The following is an 18,791-nucleotide window of genomic DNA, read 5'->3' as shown; positions in this document are numbered from 1 at the left end:
CTATGGTGAGCAGTTTTAAGAGGTTAACAAGGAAAACATACCACTTTGAAGTGCAAGTGTATATTAGCAGGTCTTTGATGACTGGATCATTTGAGAGACACTCATTACAAAAAATGAGGAAAGATGGAAGAAATGGGTAATTTCACTTCTCTCTGCAGCTGACTGGCACTATCCTGGCTCTATCCTGTTGAGACATTACTCACAAATTTTAGAGCTCTTTCAAGAACAATATATATAAAAAAATTTGAATCTGTTATTACAAGAGGATATAACCTTTTTTATTGTGATCCTCTTCTTGACAAGAGGTGCCACAAGTTACCCAAAGCAATAAAAGCATTACCGGATGTGATGAACATCTCTCAGTCCCTTAAGAAGATCATGGAAACAATCTTCTAAGGACTGTAAGGCAAAGTAAAAGGATGCTACTTGAAATGCAATCGCTGTGCTTCACTACTACACTAAAACTAAGATGCCATTATAGAAAAAAGGGACAAGAGAAGATGAGTCATGGCATTCCCCTATAGTGCTGTTGCTTCCAAGGATATGGAGAACACTTGTAGGTTCTAGGAACTGTGCCATCCATCATGCAGTCTAAATTTGAAGTGCAGTAACTTTTTCTTCATCTTGAAACTGAATAAAGATTTCTGAGGCAGAAAAAATTGGATGACAAAGAAAAAGAAGGAGCAGCTAGAAGGCATTTTGCCACAATCTTCCCAATATTTTTTTAAAAATGTAAATTCAAAAGTGGCATAGTTGTTTTCTTTCCATCATCTATCAAAGTTGACCAGTTGTGGAACATTGTAAATTAATCCAGAATCTTGACATGTGGCTCTCAACAAAATAGCATTCACATTTTCCACCTCCACACTAATTCAACGCCTTAAGCTCATACCAGCTGCAGGGGCAAAATTTAGTTCCATGGTTGCAGGATTTATGTTGGTTGCACAAGCCAATGTTTTCCACCCAGAAACCCTTCATATAATCATCTAATTATGCTACGTAAGGGAAGTTAACTCTTTATACAATGCAAAGCAGGCAATATAATTTCTGTACAGATACATACCCCATAATTTCCAGGAGATGAAGAGGAATAATTCATTGGCTGTAAACAAAAAGGAATGTATTAGAACAATATGTCTATTTAGAAATTTTAAGAATAATAAAAATAAGAATTACTTATTAAAAATAATTTGTGTGTGTGTGTGTGTGTGTGTGTGTGTGTGTGTGTGTGTGTGTGTGTGTGAGAGAGAGAGAGAGAGAGAGAGAGAGAGAGAGAGAGAGAGTGCTGTGAGACAGTCTCACATAAAACAGGGAAACAACAAAATACTAAGTCACCAAAGAGCTCACATCAATAACACAAGAACAATATCCTGTTTTATCTGCCGCAAATGCCACAAATTTCTTATATTTGGGGGTGATTTACCTAAGGTAGTTTCAGTAAAACAAAGGAAAGAAGCACAGACAGAACAAATATGAACAATATAAGTTAGTAATGGAGGGCTAGCATGACAGGACTAAATGACATAATATGAATAACCTTGTGCAAACAACTGATTTGTGGAGCTGGTTTTCAGCTTATCTCCAACACAATATTATTTTCTCTTCTTTCCTTTTGCTTAGTGATAACTTGGGACATCACCTGAGCCACCAAAATGACTGCAGACAATAGGTTGGTGTGTGGATCTTCCTCTCTATGTCATCTATGTTGGATATTAATGATTTTCGAGAAGGAAATTCCAGAGGAAATACAAAACTAAAGCATGCAAAGTTTATGGTAAAATTTGACTTGCTAAAGCCAATAGAAAGAAAAGTAACTCACAGGGAGGCAGACTAGATCAAAGAAGATAGTTCTGTAATAACAATTATGACATAAAAGTGATAGTTAAATCCTAGTACATGGCTAGGCAAGACAGGAATGTTTGAACACTAGAGACAGTTGCTACTGAAAACCAGGTGGATGCAAAGAGGAGCATTCATTGGTGGAAGGAGCACAAAACCTTGCATAACAACAAATGCAAACATGCAATTTTATCCAAGAAGTCCATGTTGCTTTATTCAACACCAGCATATCAGTATTTTTGCTGTTTTCATTATGCCTCTAACAGGAAAATTTTTATTTAGAGTATGTTATGTGTACAATTAGGAAATCAACATTAGTAAGAACACTTATTTCCTAGTAACTACCTCACATCAGGAATTTGCAATTGCAATGTACGATGCACACTGTGTGCAAGAAATAAAAACTTGAACGTAATTTCTAATTTAGACAGGAAATGCCGATTCTAGCAACCTGTGTCAGAAAACCATTTTTGAGAAATATGCCACTGTAACACTACTGACACAAAACAGCAGCCAGTCAGTGGCTGTGCATTAGAGGCCGTGAAGTGTTTGTTGCAATAATGACTGAGGCCGTGAACATTGTTCCCAACATGACAGAAATTTTTTCTGGAAAGTTCCGAGAAAATAGATGCATTTCAATTTAATTTCAATTTCTTTTGTTGGCTTTGTAGTTTACCATTGCTGATATACCTGTTACATTAACAGTTCATTACATGGCCTCTGTACAGTAGTGAAAATTGAAACAAGTGGCCTTCAGAATTCTGATAACATGAGGCACCTTACACAACCAAATATCAAGTCACCTTACTGCTATGCTTTTTTCTTGTACTGCAGTATTAAAAAATAAAATGAATTATGGAATGTCTAGCACTGTTGATCTGATAGTCAAGCTCTACCCAACACACATCAAACAAAAATCATTTTTAATGAGCCATAGGTGGATAGGAATTTAAAATCTGCTTAGCTTTAATGCTGCACCTTAGCATTTTATCTTGAGGTAATTCCACCAGTAACTGTGCTTTTTAGCATATCAGATGGGGAAAGTTAGATCGAGTGCACACAATTTCTTAAGTTGCATCTTCATTTATTGTAACTCCGTACTTAGTCAGTTGCAGGCTAAGGCCTTTATTAGTCATGTTGTGTCACAGTCACAAATTACTTAAATTATTTTATATTCACTCATTCAACACAAATTTAAAAACAAAGATCCTATTGTCAAATCTAATGTGTACACAAGGACTAAGACTTGCCATGCAAAAGTAATTGAAGTGAACAAGCAATAATCATGTGTGCTTACTGTAGATGTATTGGGCTGCCACTGAGGCCGTCCTCCCGGTCCCGCCATTGACATAGGTGGCATGCCAGGTCCTGCTGGGCCGCCTGGTCCTGGACCACCGGGGCCTCCGGGGCCCAATGTACCGGTTGGAGGTGGTCCACGCATGCCTGGGCCGTACGAACCAGGACCCATCGGGCCCATCGCAGGTCCCCTCGGTGGGTTCATTCGAGGATTCATAGGACTCATGCCTGGTGGACCTGAAAGAGGTACAGTGTACAGATATCTCAAAACTGAAGTCATGTTTTGTGTGTTCTTTCATTTTTAATTTACCTCATTGAAATATATCTATCTTTTTCTCCAAATGACAGCTTTGTATGGACAAATTTTGTCCTAAAAACTGAGGTAACATCTAACACTTAAACACAGTACAATGTGGGAGGGAAACTTAGGTCAGTTTACAGAAGCATACAACAGCTCTCATCAAAGCTCAATCTCAATTTACAGCTACAATAAATATGAACTATACTTGTTAAAGTTGCTGAATAACATTAATGGAGAGTTAATTACTGAACACATACTGTACTTCTTATAAAACATCATCATATTGATGCTAGGTTTCCTTCCACAAGGAAGTGAAAAAAGATAGCAATAAATAATATAAAGAGTAAGTAACATAGCATAGTCTTACATGTTGCTACAGAAGAAATCAACAAGGCAACAAAAGCAAACATGTTACTTTAGAAGAGTGCACATTAAAGTCACTGTTGGAGCTGTTGAGGTTTGTGCTCAATACCAACAATTATGTTAGATGTAGTTAGAATTGATGCAAAACTAATCAAAAAAGAAAATGTTACTTGTTATGTCTATTAACAGAGATTATCCTTTCTTCTTGAAGCTCACTTATGTTCTAAAGTGCAAGATGAAATACTGTGAATTTACTGTTTTTTCTAAAATCAACTTCCTCTTAATATATCATCCCACATTCTTGAGTGTACACTCATTAATAATTTTATATTTTACATCAACTTACTTTGTTGATGACACATATGGCAGGCTTGTCACAAAAAGCCAGAGAAAATATATCAATAAAATTAAATTTCAGTTTCATTGTTATGGAACATGACTTGTCATTTCTAAAAATCAGTTATGAAAATCGTCCCAAAACTTTGGCAAAAAAGTGCTAGTTATTATTGTTAGCAACATTAATGATACAGAAAATTTTTAAATTTTAGAATTTGCATATATAAGGAAATAATTGACTGTTAGCATATCTAAAGGCCACACTGGTGAAATTAGGTATATATTAACAAAACCAGGTATTTTACATGCAGTGGGCAGTTATTTATCACATAAAGCAAATTACTTAATTACTTCACACCAGTAACACACATTTAGCACAAATAAACAATTTGGGATATTTGAAACTAACAGATAATGTTTTCAACATGTGTTATCAGTATATGAATATTTGCTTCATGATTTAACCCTGTAAACACTTAAGGCAAAGTATCTCACTGGTACCTTAAGTTTCAAAAGCTGAACTAAATATTTTGTTATACTGCAACTATTACTGAGAAGCAACTCAATTAGCTGAGCAACATAGACAATATGTACTGGAGTATTCTAATGTCAGAAGTAGAAAACATTCATACAACCCAGAGAGGAGTGATTGCCCCTCTACCCCCTCCCCACCCCATATCCCCCCTTGCAGATCAGGAAGATCTGAGAATTTTGATGAGGGTAGAGGGGGGGGGGGGGGGGTTGGTACTGGGTACAGAGGTAAGAGAAGCAGTGGTCAGCAAGTAAGAAAGGAAACAGATTGAAGTTGAGCATGAAAGAATATTACTGAACTAGCAAAGTGCTGGTAGCAAGTTCTCATGTTGTTAGATGGTAGTAACAAACAGGTTTAAGACGTATCCATACTGTACTACAGGGAAGGAAGATTCAAGTTTAATGTCCTTTCAACATCAATGTCATTTAAGACAGAGTACAAGTTTGGGTTGGGTAAGGATGGGGATGGAAATTGGCTGTGCCATTCCACAAGAACCATCCAGGCATTTGACTTATGTAATTCAGATAAATCACAGAAAACCTAAATTGGATGGGCAGATGGGGATTTGAGGTTTGGTGCTCCTGAATCACATTGTAACTAAAATTCTTGAGAACAGACACTTAATATCAACTCTAGCACCTACTGTATGATAGTATCAAAATTTTACATGCTGTGAAAACTTGAAGACCACCTACATATCTACAGATCATGTTGGAAGGAACATCCTGAATATAGGCAGTAAATAATAACAATTGAAATTGTGGGTAGTCATATTTCACCAATGTATGGAAGTTTTCATGTATTGTCATTATTCTCAGTTATGTACAGTAATGATTTTCATAGGCCTATTTTTGATTATATAGGAATTATTTCTATAATAACTGCAGGGTATCTCAAACTTTCACAATAATAATTGTTCTATATCAGAAGTATTAAAACAGCATTAAAAAGTATGTCCAAGAAAAGTTATAGAATTCATCAAGAATCAAGAATTCTGGAGCAGAACTTCAATGCTGACTGAACAAAATTTCACCAAGTGAGACAAAATTCATGAAACGTGATCAGTGCAGCCATTAGAAAATGATGGCTTGGGCTGTGTTTCATGGTAAGACTACAGCCTTGTTGTGTTGGAAATACAAAAATATTGAGCAGTGATACACTCATTAAAAGATAGAATTAAGTACAATGGGTAAACAGTCAAATGAAAAATCAGTCCACTTAACTGTGAGCAACATGCAACGCCAAAATTTTGATTTTGTTACAGCAGGTTCATGGTGAAGATTTCATTCCACTATGAAGTAGATTTTGGGTTCCTGGACAGTTTATGGGAGTCACATTTAAAGATCAAACAACGTTGGTTAAAAGAATGCTATGGGATAACATTATCAAGAAAGAGAAAGCAGCAGCTGCAGCTGCTGCTGCAAGGGTAGGTCAATAAATAAAGGCAGATACATCAATGGGGATGTAAAACATTTCTCATAACATTGTTTTCATCATTTCACTCCCTCAGTTGCATATAGGTGCAGTTATACACAATTGGGACAGAATAATAGAACCTGACCAAATGATAAGGAAACATTTGTAATAAGGTGCAACACTTTCACCAACATAAAATTGTTGGTGGAACTTCATTTCTTTCCCCCTTATGAAGTCATAAATGGCAAATATTTTCAGTCCTCAAATACTGTAATGAAGTAGGTGGAGGGCAGTTCGAGAAGGTAGTTTCTGTTTGTTTTTCAGGACTGACAGACCAACTGACTGACACACACACACACACACACACACACACACACACACACACACACACACACACTTATTTTTAGGCAGATGGGACATTAACAGTGACTGCCTAAAATTAATACAGTTTGGGAATGAACAGCAGGTATTCAATCAAACACACAAATACCATGAACAACAACAATTTTAAGGTAATATTAATGTATGTTCAGTTTCACGTAAGTAACATTGTAGTTTGAAACACAGGAACAATACTTTTACCTGTAACCGGAATAAAAGTTCTCATGCAGGTAAGGTACTATAAATTTAATAACATTTCTGATTTTTGACCAAGTACATTCACATGTACCCACTATCAGACAAATAAATTATACAAAATAATTGTCATTATAACCTTCTGGTAAGTGTCTGATGCATATTAGTAACTACTTTTCTCCCAATTTTTATCTGTGTACTTCATATGATTCGCACCACTCTTGTTCGCTCCTTTGATGCATGTTGGCAACAAGAGATCTCTCTATTCCATATTACATTAGGTTCACATATCTGTCTACTTCTGTATAATTGTCAGAAATCCTCTTGCCAATTTTCTTGTCCCACAGATAAAATTATGAATTACCTTATCAAATAATATCAAACAGTAGTCCGAAAGAACAGACATTACACATTCATATAACTGAATCACCTCAACTAGTAATGAATGCACCACCTTCAGTGTGAATGCACAATTACCTTCGTCCTCGTGCAGGAATCCCAAAGTAGCAATCATGGAGAACACAGATGGGGATTGCAGATAGGAGGTGCTTGATGGGACTGTGGGTCAGCCAGAAGGCACACTGAGACAGTATCCACAGTTGCAACCACAACACTGTGTCCAGAGGACACAGCAGTTAACACAACTACCTAGTAAGAAGGAGATTCCAGCTTCGAGTACCAGTCTGGCACACATATTCATTCATCACTGCTGATTCCACATAAAGTCTCGATGCAGCTGACATTTCTTCCCTTTCCTTTCACCCCTCGCCACCTTCAATTTACATAATTAGTATTTAAGCCACAAAAGCTAGAGACAGCAATAACAATAGATCTGCAGTTAGACTGTTGGTACATCTGTCGTTGTTCATTGAAGCAGTCAAAATCTGACTGACCTTGATATGCAGTATTCTCGAAAAGACAATTTCTGAAAGTACCATATTTATGTGACTGAAATACAATGAGGAAGTGGACATCAAAACAAAAAGCTCACCAGGAACCCAGTGTAGCAAATTGTGTTGTCCCCTCTGTGAGCTGTTAACTAACTGTTGACAAAGGCATGCACCAATGGAAATAGCAAAGGAATATGTTTTTAACCACCTTAACTTATTTCATCACCTTTCTGGTCACAACATTTCTACCTCTGATCAGAAAGATACGATGAAGCAGTATCGAGGTGTTCCATATATGGAATTGTCTTCTGATACAGGGTTACCTATTCTGGCGAGAGATTGCTCTCCACATACACAAATTTCAGTTCACCAAATTTTAATACAGTGAATTTTATATACTAATGAAAAGGCAGCAGCATAATTTTGTGGGGATCTGTTCTTTATTTTAGCTGACCAGGAGATTAAAGTAGCATACACTTTAAATGTTCATGGATTGCCTGAGCTCCAGCCTAATGTTCTGTAACTCATGTTTTAATGTGTGATTCCATTATCATTAATTCAGAATCCTTTCTTTGCTGACTGTGTGTCTTATGGTCAATCATCAGTAACAGAATATTTTTGTGTCCAGCATAAACTAAATGAAGTTAACAGAGCACTGAGAATGAATTAACTTATTCCTTGAATTACACCTTCATTACAGCCAATAGAAAGGCCTTGGGTGCCCTAAATCAATCAACACACACACACACACACACACACACACACACACACACACACACACACACACACACACACACACACACACACACACACACACACACACACACACACACACCTCTTCAAAAAAACAGAACCAATAACTTAATCCTGCCATGGCTAAACCATCTAAAAACGTCATTTCTATCCTCTCGTTTGCTTATGAACTTCAGTTCATACATTTAGTGAATCACAAGTGGTTTGGTGCAATGAAAAGAACCCAAAATCACTGCAGATCTGACAAAATTTTACACAGTAGTAATTAAGCACTTTTTGTAGACTAACGACTATCTACAGAACTGACAGTGAGTAACTGGTGCATACACTATTAGAATTTCCCTCTCTGCTGAAAGAACAAGCAAGTTGTCATCTCCAGCTGCAACTAGAGGCATGCGAGGACAGAGTGAGCAACAAAATTAATCAAACAAATCTTTTAAAGACCCTTAACTGTACATTGAGTTTTTGCCTCCCTCATGTATTTTGAATACAAACAGAGCAAGATGTGGGAAAACTAAGCCTCATATAGTTGTACATCCACAGTCACTTCTTTACCTCCTCACTGCATTCATGGAAAAACAGTTGCAGGGTGTGTGTGTGTGTGTGTGTGTGTGTGTGTGTGTACATAATATCCAGAAATAACCACTATGCACTGTATAGTGGTTTGAATGATATATAATATGTAGATGTTGATGCTACATAATTTACAGCATTGGAAAAACCTTTTTTCAGCAGCAATCTTTCAGTGCATGAGTAAAAACTGGATAGGAGAAAGAGAGACAGTAAGGAAAAGAGAACAAAAATACAGATAAAATTAGGAATGACATGACCTACAAACCCTGAGGCATGAGCAACAAAGAGAATGACAGAAATGTAAGGTCTCAGTGTATATCTAAATCCTAGATGAATAATAATATTTAATGTAGAACCACATTATCTGGGCCTCTGTGTGTATTTGAACAGTATATACAGTTGCAGTATATATTTGAGGTCATCCTCAGATTCATACATCAAATTACTCTGAAGTGCAGCTCTTCAACAGGCTGAAAATTCAGTTGAAACTCAACTGAATCTTCACCCTGCCTTTTTTAGTAATTAGATATATAGATCTAAGGGTAACTTGTAACAAAGGCTGAATTTGATTATCCTAATGAAATATTAAGTGACACAGACAGTCTTCCATCAATATTGAGAACAGGGAGAAATTGAACTCTGCATCTTCCACATTATTACTCTGGCATTTAAACAGTGAGACACCTCACCACATTTGTGCACAGTAGCAGCTGATCGGATCGCTGTAAATGTATAGTTACATAAACAATGAGTGTCTTCAGAAGCTGGGGAAAAAAGCTGATTGTACAATTAAGATGATGAGAAAGGGAAAGAAACAAATGTTTCTACAACACTGCAGAAGAACTAGGTACTTGGTCTTAAGCAAGCTTTTTTTCTGTGAGAACATTATCAAACGTGAAACTTGAGCAATTAACTCAAGCATAGTACTCTAAGTGTATACATCAACTAGCAGTCTATTCAGTGTATGAATGCAGTATCACTGATAATGTTCCCGCCAGCTCCTACAGATCTTTGGAAAAATTGTAATTCATTCCTAAGCTAACACAACCTGCAAGACAATGATGATGATGTAAACAGCACTACACTGTAACAACAGACAAAGTTACGAGATAAATAACTGGTCACATTCTAAATCCTATATGTGAGCCAAAATATTTTTGACAAGTACAAAAACATTTTTAAATTATAACATCTTCAGCAACTTGTTTAACCTTGAGAAGCAGTGAAAACTGCTAAAAGAAAAACCACTCAAAGTAAAAAATTTATTTTCATGTTACCAAGATTCTTTCTTGCATGCTGTGCCTTCTGTGGGAACAACATTAATAGGAACATGAAAAACTAAATTCTGTAACACAGTAGAAGACGTACTTATGACTATCCCACACTGGTCATGGTCAGATCAATATGAGGTATTATAAAGTGTATTAGAGTTACCAAAGAACTAAATTTAGGAATTATTCTACCCTCCAAATCACTGTGGTGCATTAAAGGAGATGTAATTCTTTTATAAATAAGGCAGACATGACTAAACATTCCCCACATCTCAGCACACATACAGATCTCAACTATGTTTCACAGAGCAAGTCATATATATTCAAGTGAAAAGATTTTTAAGGAAGCATGGCACTGTTCTAAACATTCCTTGTGATTTGGAACTTACTGAAAATGGCTATTTCACTCAAGCCAGAGAACCATGTCAGGCACTGATAACAGTGGAAAAATGTTCCTCAAACCCACATTTTGGCTAACATACATGAATCACCCTCAGAGACACTCTTTGCAAGAGTCCCAGTAAAAATATTCAAAAACCTTAGCACAAAATGTGGCACACGCTAACTTTCATTTTAATTCACACTTTTCCTGAAGTGTCTTTTTCAATTCTAGGATAAAATTAATATGAAATTAAATTGTACTGAAAATAGAGCGTATATCTGGCTGATTTAGGCACTGAAAAATTTATTGTTAACTGAGGATGCTTGCCAAATTCTCATACAAACTGTGTCCTCCATTACGTAAGAACATCATAATTAAGTTGTTACATTATCCTGTATTTATATTTGCATCTAATACACAAGTCATATTTTGGAAAGAAAACAGAGCAGGTGCCAATGGAGCAATAAAACACTTCAGTTAATGCAAAAATTTGTTTCATTTCCATTTTTTATTACCTGAAGGCTTTATTAGAACAGTGTTTGCCATTTCCCATCTTTTGTTCATCCTCTGATGAGCTATGCTTCAAAATTTTAAGTTACATGGGGCTGCGAACTGACAACAATGTTGTCAATGCGAAGTTGCATTGCCAAAAATTTTAGTTAACAACAAAGACACTTTGCGTAGAGATTAGCTTTTGGTCATAAACATAAACAAGTGTAAAACACTGGCATAAATAGATAGTAAGACCCATTATTGTTTGATTATGCAATTTGCAATGGAAATGGCCACAATTGTTGAACATCTACAAGTACATATCTCGAGTTGTTTAAGTGGAATGATCACAGAAAACTAATTGAAGGAAAAGCAAATTCACTGGGAGAATCATCATGAAATTGAATTCACCAGAAGAGGAGGAGGTAGCTAACAGAACCCATGTTTAACAAATTTTCTGTGTTACTCATCAGTATGGGACCATTACATAGAAGAGACAGAAGAGCCAAAGAAAAAAGGTACATTCTGTGATGTGAGCATTTAACTGCCACAGAAATGCTCAATCGATTTTAGCGACAGATGTTAAGAGAGGCATTGTGCATTGTGAAGATGACTGTTACAAGTCTCAGAGTGTGCATTTCAAGAAGAGTCAAATAACACACTACTTCCTTCTGCTTGTATAATGTAAAAGGACAACTATGTTAAAATCATAATTTTGAGCTCATATAAAGGATTACTGACAGTTGTTCCTTCCATAAATGATTTGCAAACAGAATGTAAAATAAAAGAAATAAGGTGGTATATCTCACACAGTGTAAGATGGATAGTGGAGTACACAGGTAGGTGCAAATGTGATGACACCTTTAAGTATATCCTATTTGAAAGTGAGGAAGGGCAGTGCATCATTCAGTGGGAAAAACTTGCTAACCCATGATGACCCTCATTGGTCAAACTAGGAATACCATTTAATAAGCCATTACAAGTGAATCATTGCATAAAGTTTGAATTCTATGAGGCCCAAGAGCTTCAAGTTTTATGTGATAAGCATAAACAAAAACCAGTGGGTTAGTCATTTGGTCACAACTAAGTAATTCTTAAACAATATGCAAATCATAATATTAGAATACTGTTAATTGGATTAAAAATGCTGAAGTTATCTCCAGTCAAGGTAAGAAAGTAATGACTGTATCTAACAAGAATATAATCTTTCATAAAAAAAACTTTATATCCATTCACATGGCTTCATACTATGAACTAGAAGGGACAATGTGGTCTTTTTGTTAATATCTATAACAAACATCTTATAGGAAGGGGTTGAAAAAATATTTCATTAAGCACTATGGCAGCAGAGTGAGGTTAAATTTCTACATTTCGACTGAGACAAAAACATCTTCACACAAACTTCTTTTATGGTGAGGATTACTGAAATCTGATTTGGAAGCTTTCTGAACTCTTAACCAGCAGATTACTTCAAGCATGGAATCAAGAAACTAACCAACCATAATAGGTAAACAGAGACAAATATAAAATCATTAATTCATTTCAATTAAATATCCTTTCTCACAAAAAAAAAAGCAATGAAATTTTGTCTGAACCTAGTACGTTCATTTCCATTTTTTTCCATCCAGCCATTCCTGTGCTCTATACCCAAACAGTGCCAGGTAAGGACTGGTTTGGCACTTCAACAATGCAGAGAAGCACACCTGTATATAGGTTATTATTTTGATGGAGTCACATCTCCTACAGGCATTTTAAAGCTCCTGTCAGCCCACCCCCCCTCCCCTCCCAAAGGAGAAATTTACATGCCCTTTGGCCTATATCTTGTGTATACCACTTGGTCAAATGTGACATCCTTTTTTTACAGTGTTTGCCATCATGTAACTGAGGCAGAACGTTGGTAGAAGCCTGATATTTACCTACATGGATGCAGAAAACTGCCTATAAAACACATCCAGGTTGGCCATCAACCAGCCCCCATGAGGCGGATTTGATCTGAGGCCAGCACACCTCCCAGCGTCCCAAAGCAGGCACTTTAACACTCTCTTATACATGGAGAGAGGGGCTTTATTTCATTTTTTTTATCCTTGACAATTACCAAAGATTATATGTGCAATGTACATAAATACTGTACAATGGATGTGTCATAAATTTGTTTCAGACTGGAAATCCAACCTAGACTTGCTGCTTTTTGTGAGCAGTCACCTTAACCATTAGTCTATTTGAGCATCTGTATTTATTTCATCCCCATTATCTCTATTTTATGTGACTGAATTCAGTTAAATTGGTATTGTGGCAGAGTAGGCTGTGAGTCCACATTATATCTACACCTCCTTTGGTCCTGTTACAGTATGGTGAAACATTTGTGTTTGTTCAGAAGGAATAGGAAGAACCAATAACAATAAAAGATCTAGTATGCTGGCACTTACACTCTGATAACTTTAAATTTTAAGGCAACTGATCCTGAAAAGTTAGATAGTCAGGTTCAATTCCCATGCTGACAATTTTTTATTTCTCACAAAAAATGTATTCAGTACATCAAAGTTCAGTATTTCTGAGTGGTACTCCACTGGTATCATTTAATGTCATTGTATCTTAACTGATTTCATCTACATTACTTCCATCCATCCCCTACTGCTGAATTCAATTTAATTGGTAAATACTTTGTATGTTTTTCCATTTCCTTGCCAGCACCAATCTTACAAGACTTAGCTTTTCCTTCAAACAATGGAGCTCGTTGCTGGCACCTATGTTCCTCTGTGTGAGAAGATCTGTTTCTATTATGACCATATGGAGATATATTAGGACTATGTTGCAAGCTTGAATCATCAGCACCTGTCAACGATCTTTAGTAAGATGAGCTAAGGAATCTGTGAGATGCACTGAACATTAACACAAGCACTTAACTTAAATTTTACTATACCAAGAACAGAACAGATGAAAAAATTGTTTTACAGTGAAGTGTTTCAATAAATGCTACAAACGAAAATCCCTTGACAGATACAAATTTATGGGTATTTTCTGCTAGTTTCAAAGTGTCAACATAGTTTACATACTGCATTGACCAGTAAACACAAATGACTGTAGGACAAGAAAACAAAAAACAAAAATTATATTTTCGTACCTACTGAAAACTGGAAAAGTTTTAGTTAAATGTACAAATGTAGCAACCAGCTCCATACAAATTATAATGAAGGTGACATTTAGAAAAATCAGGCTGAATTATGATGGATACTCCAATGATGTTTGAGAATTGCTCTCAGGTTTTCAACAAAAATTGTCTGAATGTAACCATGTAGCTAATAAGCCAGTGGTATGTAAATTATTCATAGTAAATATTTTAAAGTAAGCATTTTATAAGCCTGTATGAAATTTATGTTTTCTATCTAATAAGTTTTTGGTTAAATATGACTCAATTATCAGAAAATTGTCAGTATCCTCTTAATGCCAGGAACATAATTAAACTGACCATGAAGATATGAGAAAATAAAGCAAGTAATGTGGCCACATGCAAGCATGACATATGTGAGTTGTTAGTTACAGTCAAGCATTAATATTACAATTTCCCAGCCCAGTGCAAGAGATATGTGAGCTTGCCTACCTTGCCAACCTACAAATTCTCCGCCTTCACCTGGAGGAAGACAGAAAACATGAGGCAATCAGTTCAAAGAATTTATAAAATTATATAGGGGAGCATAATGCCCACTTTACTCAACGTTAAAATACATCACTATTATGTATTTTTTCCATCTTTCTTTTTTTCTCAAGCACACATGTGAGTATGATTTGTGTTGGGTGTTATGAAAAGTATAATCAATAACTGTGCACAGATTACTTTACATTAAAAGTCTGAGACAGATTTTTCATGAAGTTCTCTGACACACATTCATTTCCAGGAGGGGGAAAAGTTGAGAAGGGAAAAAGCTGATGATTATTAAATACCAATAGGATATACTCGTAGCAAAAGAACAGCATCTATAATAGCACATAAAAAATTTACAATGTGACTGAGTAAATATGGCAAATAAGAATAAACCTGAAGATACTCTTGTTTCATGCCTGGATCAGTAATTCCTCTTTTTATAAAGTACCTGTTATGATCCTTATTTTCCCACAAATTAAAATGTGTTTCATTATACGTGTAAAAAGCATAAACATTATATCAAATAAATTGTCAGAATGCAAAGAGAAATTATTCCTTTTACATGGAGATGGGTGGAATAAGCAGAAAAAGTATAAGTCCATGAAGGAAACCTCATATAAAAAAAAAATCATGAGAAATTAATTTACATGCAATCTCAGAATTATTTCCTTGCTTCTTAATATGCAAATTTAATTATTTTTTTTTTGTAAGTTTCGACCCACGTTATTTCATTTGACCAGTTTCTTTCAGGTAATCAGCACAGTGACTTCATAACTCTCAATGACACCATTTCCTACAAGCACTAAACCCATGTTACTAGCTGCAGCACATTGCTTGATGGTACTGAAAATCGTTACAATACTCTGTGGAAATTGAGAATAGGAATCAATGTCTAGAAATCTTATCCAATAATGTTACAGAGAATCAAAAGTAGAGAGACCAGATCACTATATCCCAACTAACTAAATTGAATTATTTTCTCAGGTGCTCTTTTCTGAATCTTGGTTATGAAACCCCAATGGAATCACAAAGACTTAATTAACATGCTACATTCAGCACTTGAAAATGTCCAGATTACAAAAGGTATCTTTAAGCAAGTGTGTCAGTTGATGGTACACATGAGCCTGGCATGCTTCAATTCTGTATGCAGGCAGTTTGAGTAGTTCATTGATCTTTTTTTTTTTTCATTTTAATTTAGTATTTGTTTGAATAGTAGTGCTCACATATTTAGAACATTTTGTGTGCACGTATTTGTGGACCACATCAACTCATTTCTTGTCATGTAATGTTTGTATGTAAGTTTAATGTCCATGACACTAAAGAAAAAGATTTACTTTTCCAAGTCTGTACAAGTATCTGGACTACATGCCGAATTTTCCAGTGGCAAAAGACACTTTTCTTTAACTTTTCAATGTATGTTCAGCAGTATAATTGGATCAAATTTCTTGAGATAGTTTCCTTTCCTCAACTTGTCTTCTATTCTCTACCTTTAAATTTTTAGTATAGCTCTGAAGTAAGATATATAAAAGATGAAACTAATTAACTAATGAAGGCTTCAGTTTCTTTCCTCATACCAAGTTACAACAGGGAAAAATAACAATAATCTATGTGTACAGTAAGTGACATTTTATCTGCCCTTATGTATTTAATCCAGTACTTATTAGCACCAGAAACTTCACAAAACCACTGATCCTGTTATGCATACTTTTGTTTTAAATAAATGCAATTATGATAGACCATTATTGCCATCACAATTTGAAGGACAAACAGTTGCAACAGAAATTGGCAACAGTGTGCTGAATTTTTATTTACTCATTATTCATGATAATACAGCAGCCGAGACCAGAAAAACTGGTGATTTAGTTTCATTCTTCCATTCTCTATCTCTCACTGAGTTTCGTTGTTCTCTCTTACAATCTTCATGTTCCTACTTTCATTTCTAGCTAACAAACATCTTGTTCAAACCATTTCTTCTCTTCTGCAATAAATTGTGATATTTTGTAACACTGGTAGTTTGTCAACAACAGTATTGTTTGCCTGAACTTTAATAATCATCTTTTTCTTTCATTTTCTGGCTCCATTTTTTTATCTCTTCTAGGAAGGTGCCTCCAAGTGTTTGAAATTAAGTTTGTGTAGATTACAAGAGATGACACTGTAGCTTTATACCTTAGTCTGTTTTCAAGCATAGTCCAAATTTTTCACTTAGCACTCAAGTGGATAAGATTTTCTGTTGACTGTATCTATGTTCACACTGAGCATTCCAAGAACTGAATCCAGATGTTAGGTGAGTGTATTTCATAATACATCAAAAACACAACACATCATATTCTTGAACATTTGTGTGAAAAAAATTCTTATAAAATGTATTTTCAGTATCTACCAGAACATTAACTATACAGAATATACAGTAATTATATGCATTCTGACCATAATGACATCTACAATAAAATTTAACAAATCTGTTTAAACAAGGAAACAACATTTTTAATAAATAACTTGTCATTTGAACTAACAGTTCCAGAGCAGATCAATTTTAGCTGAAGTTAATTTTCTATCTCTTTATCACAAAATTTGCTCTGTTACTGCCACAACCAAATGATTCCATCCATCACTAACATTTGTGTTATGAAGCTTCAGTGTAATATACTGAGTTTCTGGTCATTTATGTGCAAAAAATAAGATCCAAATAAAACAATGGGTTTTAATGCTTATGAAGACCAATCTTAGATGAAATACTATCAGTCATATGAAGTTAACAGTATACAAACTTGAAAGAACATTATTTATAATCATAAGGAATGAAGTTAGAATTTTTTTATTCATTCTAAATTTGGAACAATGTAAGCCAGAGCATTTTAAATATTACAAGTCATAACATATTTGTATACCTTGCCGTGATGGATCCATACTGTTTGGCAGCATGGGTTGTCCAGGAGGCTAGAAAATATCAAAAGGTTTATTTAAAAATCACATTTTGAAACTAAGAAAAATTACTAGACTTAATTAAAGTAAAGCCAAATTCCTTTTTTTCTTATTTACATCTTGGTATCCATGTTGTGAATGAAATTAATATGCTGAAGTAAATGACTGAGGATTCATCACACGGAGAACGAATTCTTTACAACAGAATGTGGAAACATATTGAATTAGTGAAACATGTACCAGATATCTGAGAAATGAGACAAATCAGGACTCTGCAATTCTGACATGAGGTTAAAAATTACTAAAGTAATAGTTCTGTGCAGATCAATGGCCTGGTGCACACCTTTCAAATGGACACTACTTTGGCAACTTCCATGTCCCTAGCCTACCCCAGTAATCTTATTAGGTACAGGGAACCTACAGTTTCACATGGAATCCAAACCCTGTGTCAGTCATGAATAATCTGTACATCATTCGGAAATAAAATGATTTGATCCCATATCATTTTACCTTCTAGGCACAGGCTTCACCAATGGACTACCACACCAAAACATTTGAATGTGATCTCATTACTTATAAACTCCACAAAACATTGACAAGATCAGCTGTACTCTAGCATATCTCAAAAATATACAAATACTCTCCAAAATCATCTCTTAGGTGTTATAAAAATTGATCTGTGCTTTACTGGATGAGTTTACAGAGAATTTGCTCAAGTGAAAGTAATTTCATGTAGCAGAAATATCTTAGACATCTTCAGGCCTTCTACGCATCCTTTGAAATACGAAAAAGAGACTTTACCAACTTGAACTACCAAGTTCTGTTTGTACAAAAACTTATCACTTATCAACTTTAATACTTATTTCAAAGAAAGCGTTTAATAGAAAGTACACTGTCTACTGGAATAACCTATTCAGTAAGTTCTGTGTAGAATTTTGGTTAATTTTACCACTTTGAGTACAGTGGCATACTCAAAAACATTCTGCTGCAAATAAGAAGTCACCAATATTACATCAGGTACACTGAAGATGCTACAATAGTTTTAATTGTTCATCACTAACATGGGTAAATGGTACAAATTAAATTGCATATAATGTTTGTTCTAATGCCTACCTGCTATTAATTTACCTTCCTGTGATATTGTTAGGTAAGGTAACAGTTTCTCCTGAAGAAGGCACCCCTAATTGGTGCTGAAAACTAGTTAAGGAA

The 18,791-nt window shown here is 35.3% G+C and overlaps 1 protein-coding gene across 15 annotated transcripts in view; it reads right to left on the bottom strand.

Annotated features, from left to right (window-relative positions):
* LOC126297419 (single-stranded DNA-binding protein 3) overlaps positions 1-18,791 on the bottom strand; it is a 325,367-nt gene that overhangs the window by 16,739 nt on the left and 289,837 nt on the right. For 8 of the 15 annotated variants that reach the window (XM_049988215.1, XM_049988220.1, XM_049988210.1 and 5 more), the window contains 4 exons: positions 17,549-17,597; positions 14,619-14,648; positions 3,137-3,372; positions 1,064-1,102 (listed from right to left, as the gene is read on the bottom strand). In XM_049988215.1, coding sequence (XP_049844172.1) covers positions 1,064-1,102; positions 3,137-3,372; positions 14,619-14,648; positions 17,549-17,597 — 354 coding nt within the window. The remainder of the gene's footprint in view (positions 1-1,063; positions 1,103-3,136; positions 3,373-14,618; positions 14,649-17,548; positions 17,598-18,791) is intronic. The other 7 variants (XM_049988217.1, XM_049988212.1, XM_049988214.1 and 4 more) reach the window with 1 other exon arrangement.

This window comes from Schistocerca gregaria, chromosome X (genome assembly GCF_023897955.1).
Source record: "Schistocerca gregaria isolate iqSchGreg1 chromosome X, iqSchGreg1.2, whole genome shotgun sequence".
NCBI classification, from domain to species: Eukaryota; Metazoa; Arthropoda; class Insecta; order Orthoptera; family Acrididae; genus Schistocerca; species Schistocerca gregaria.
Note: the sequence above shows the minus strand (reverse complement) of the source record. Positions and strands in the feature narration are given on the sequence as shown.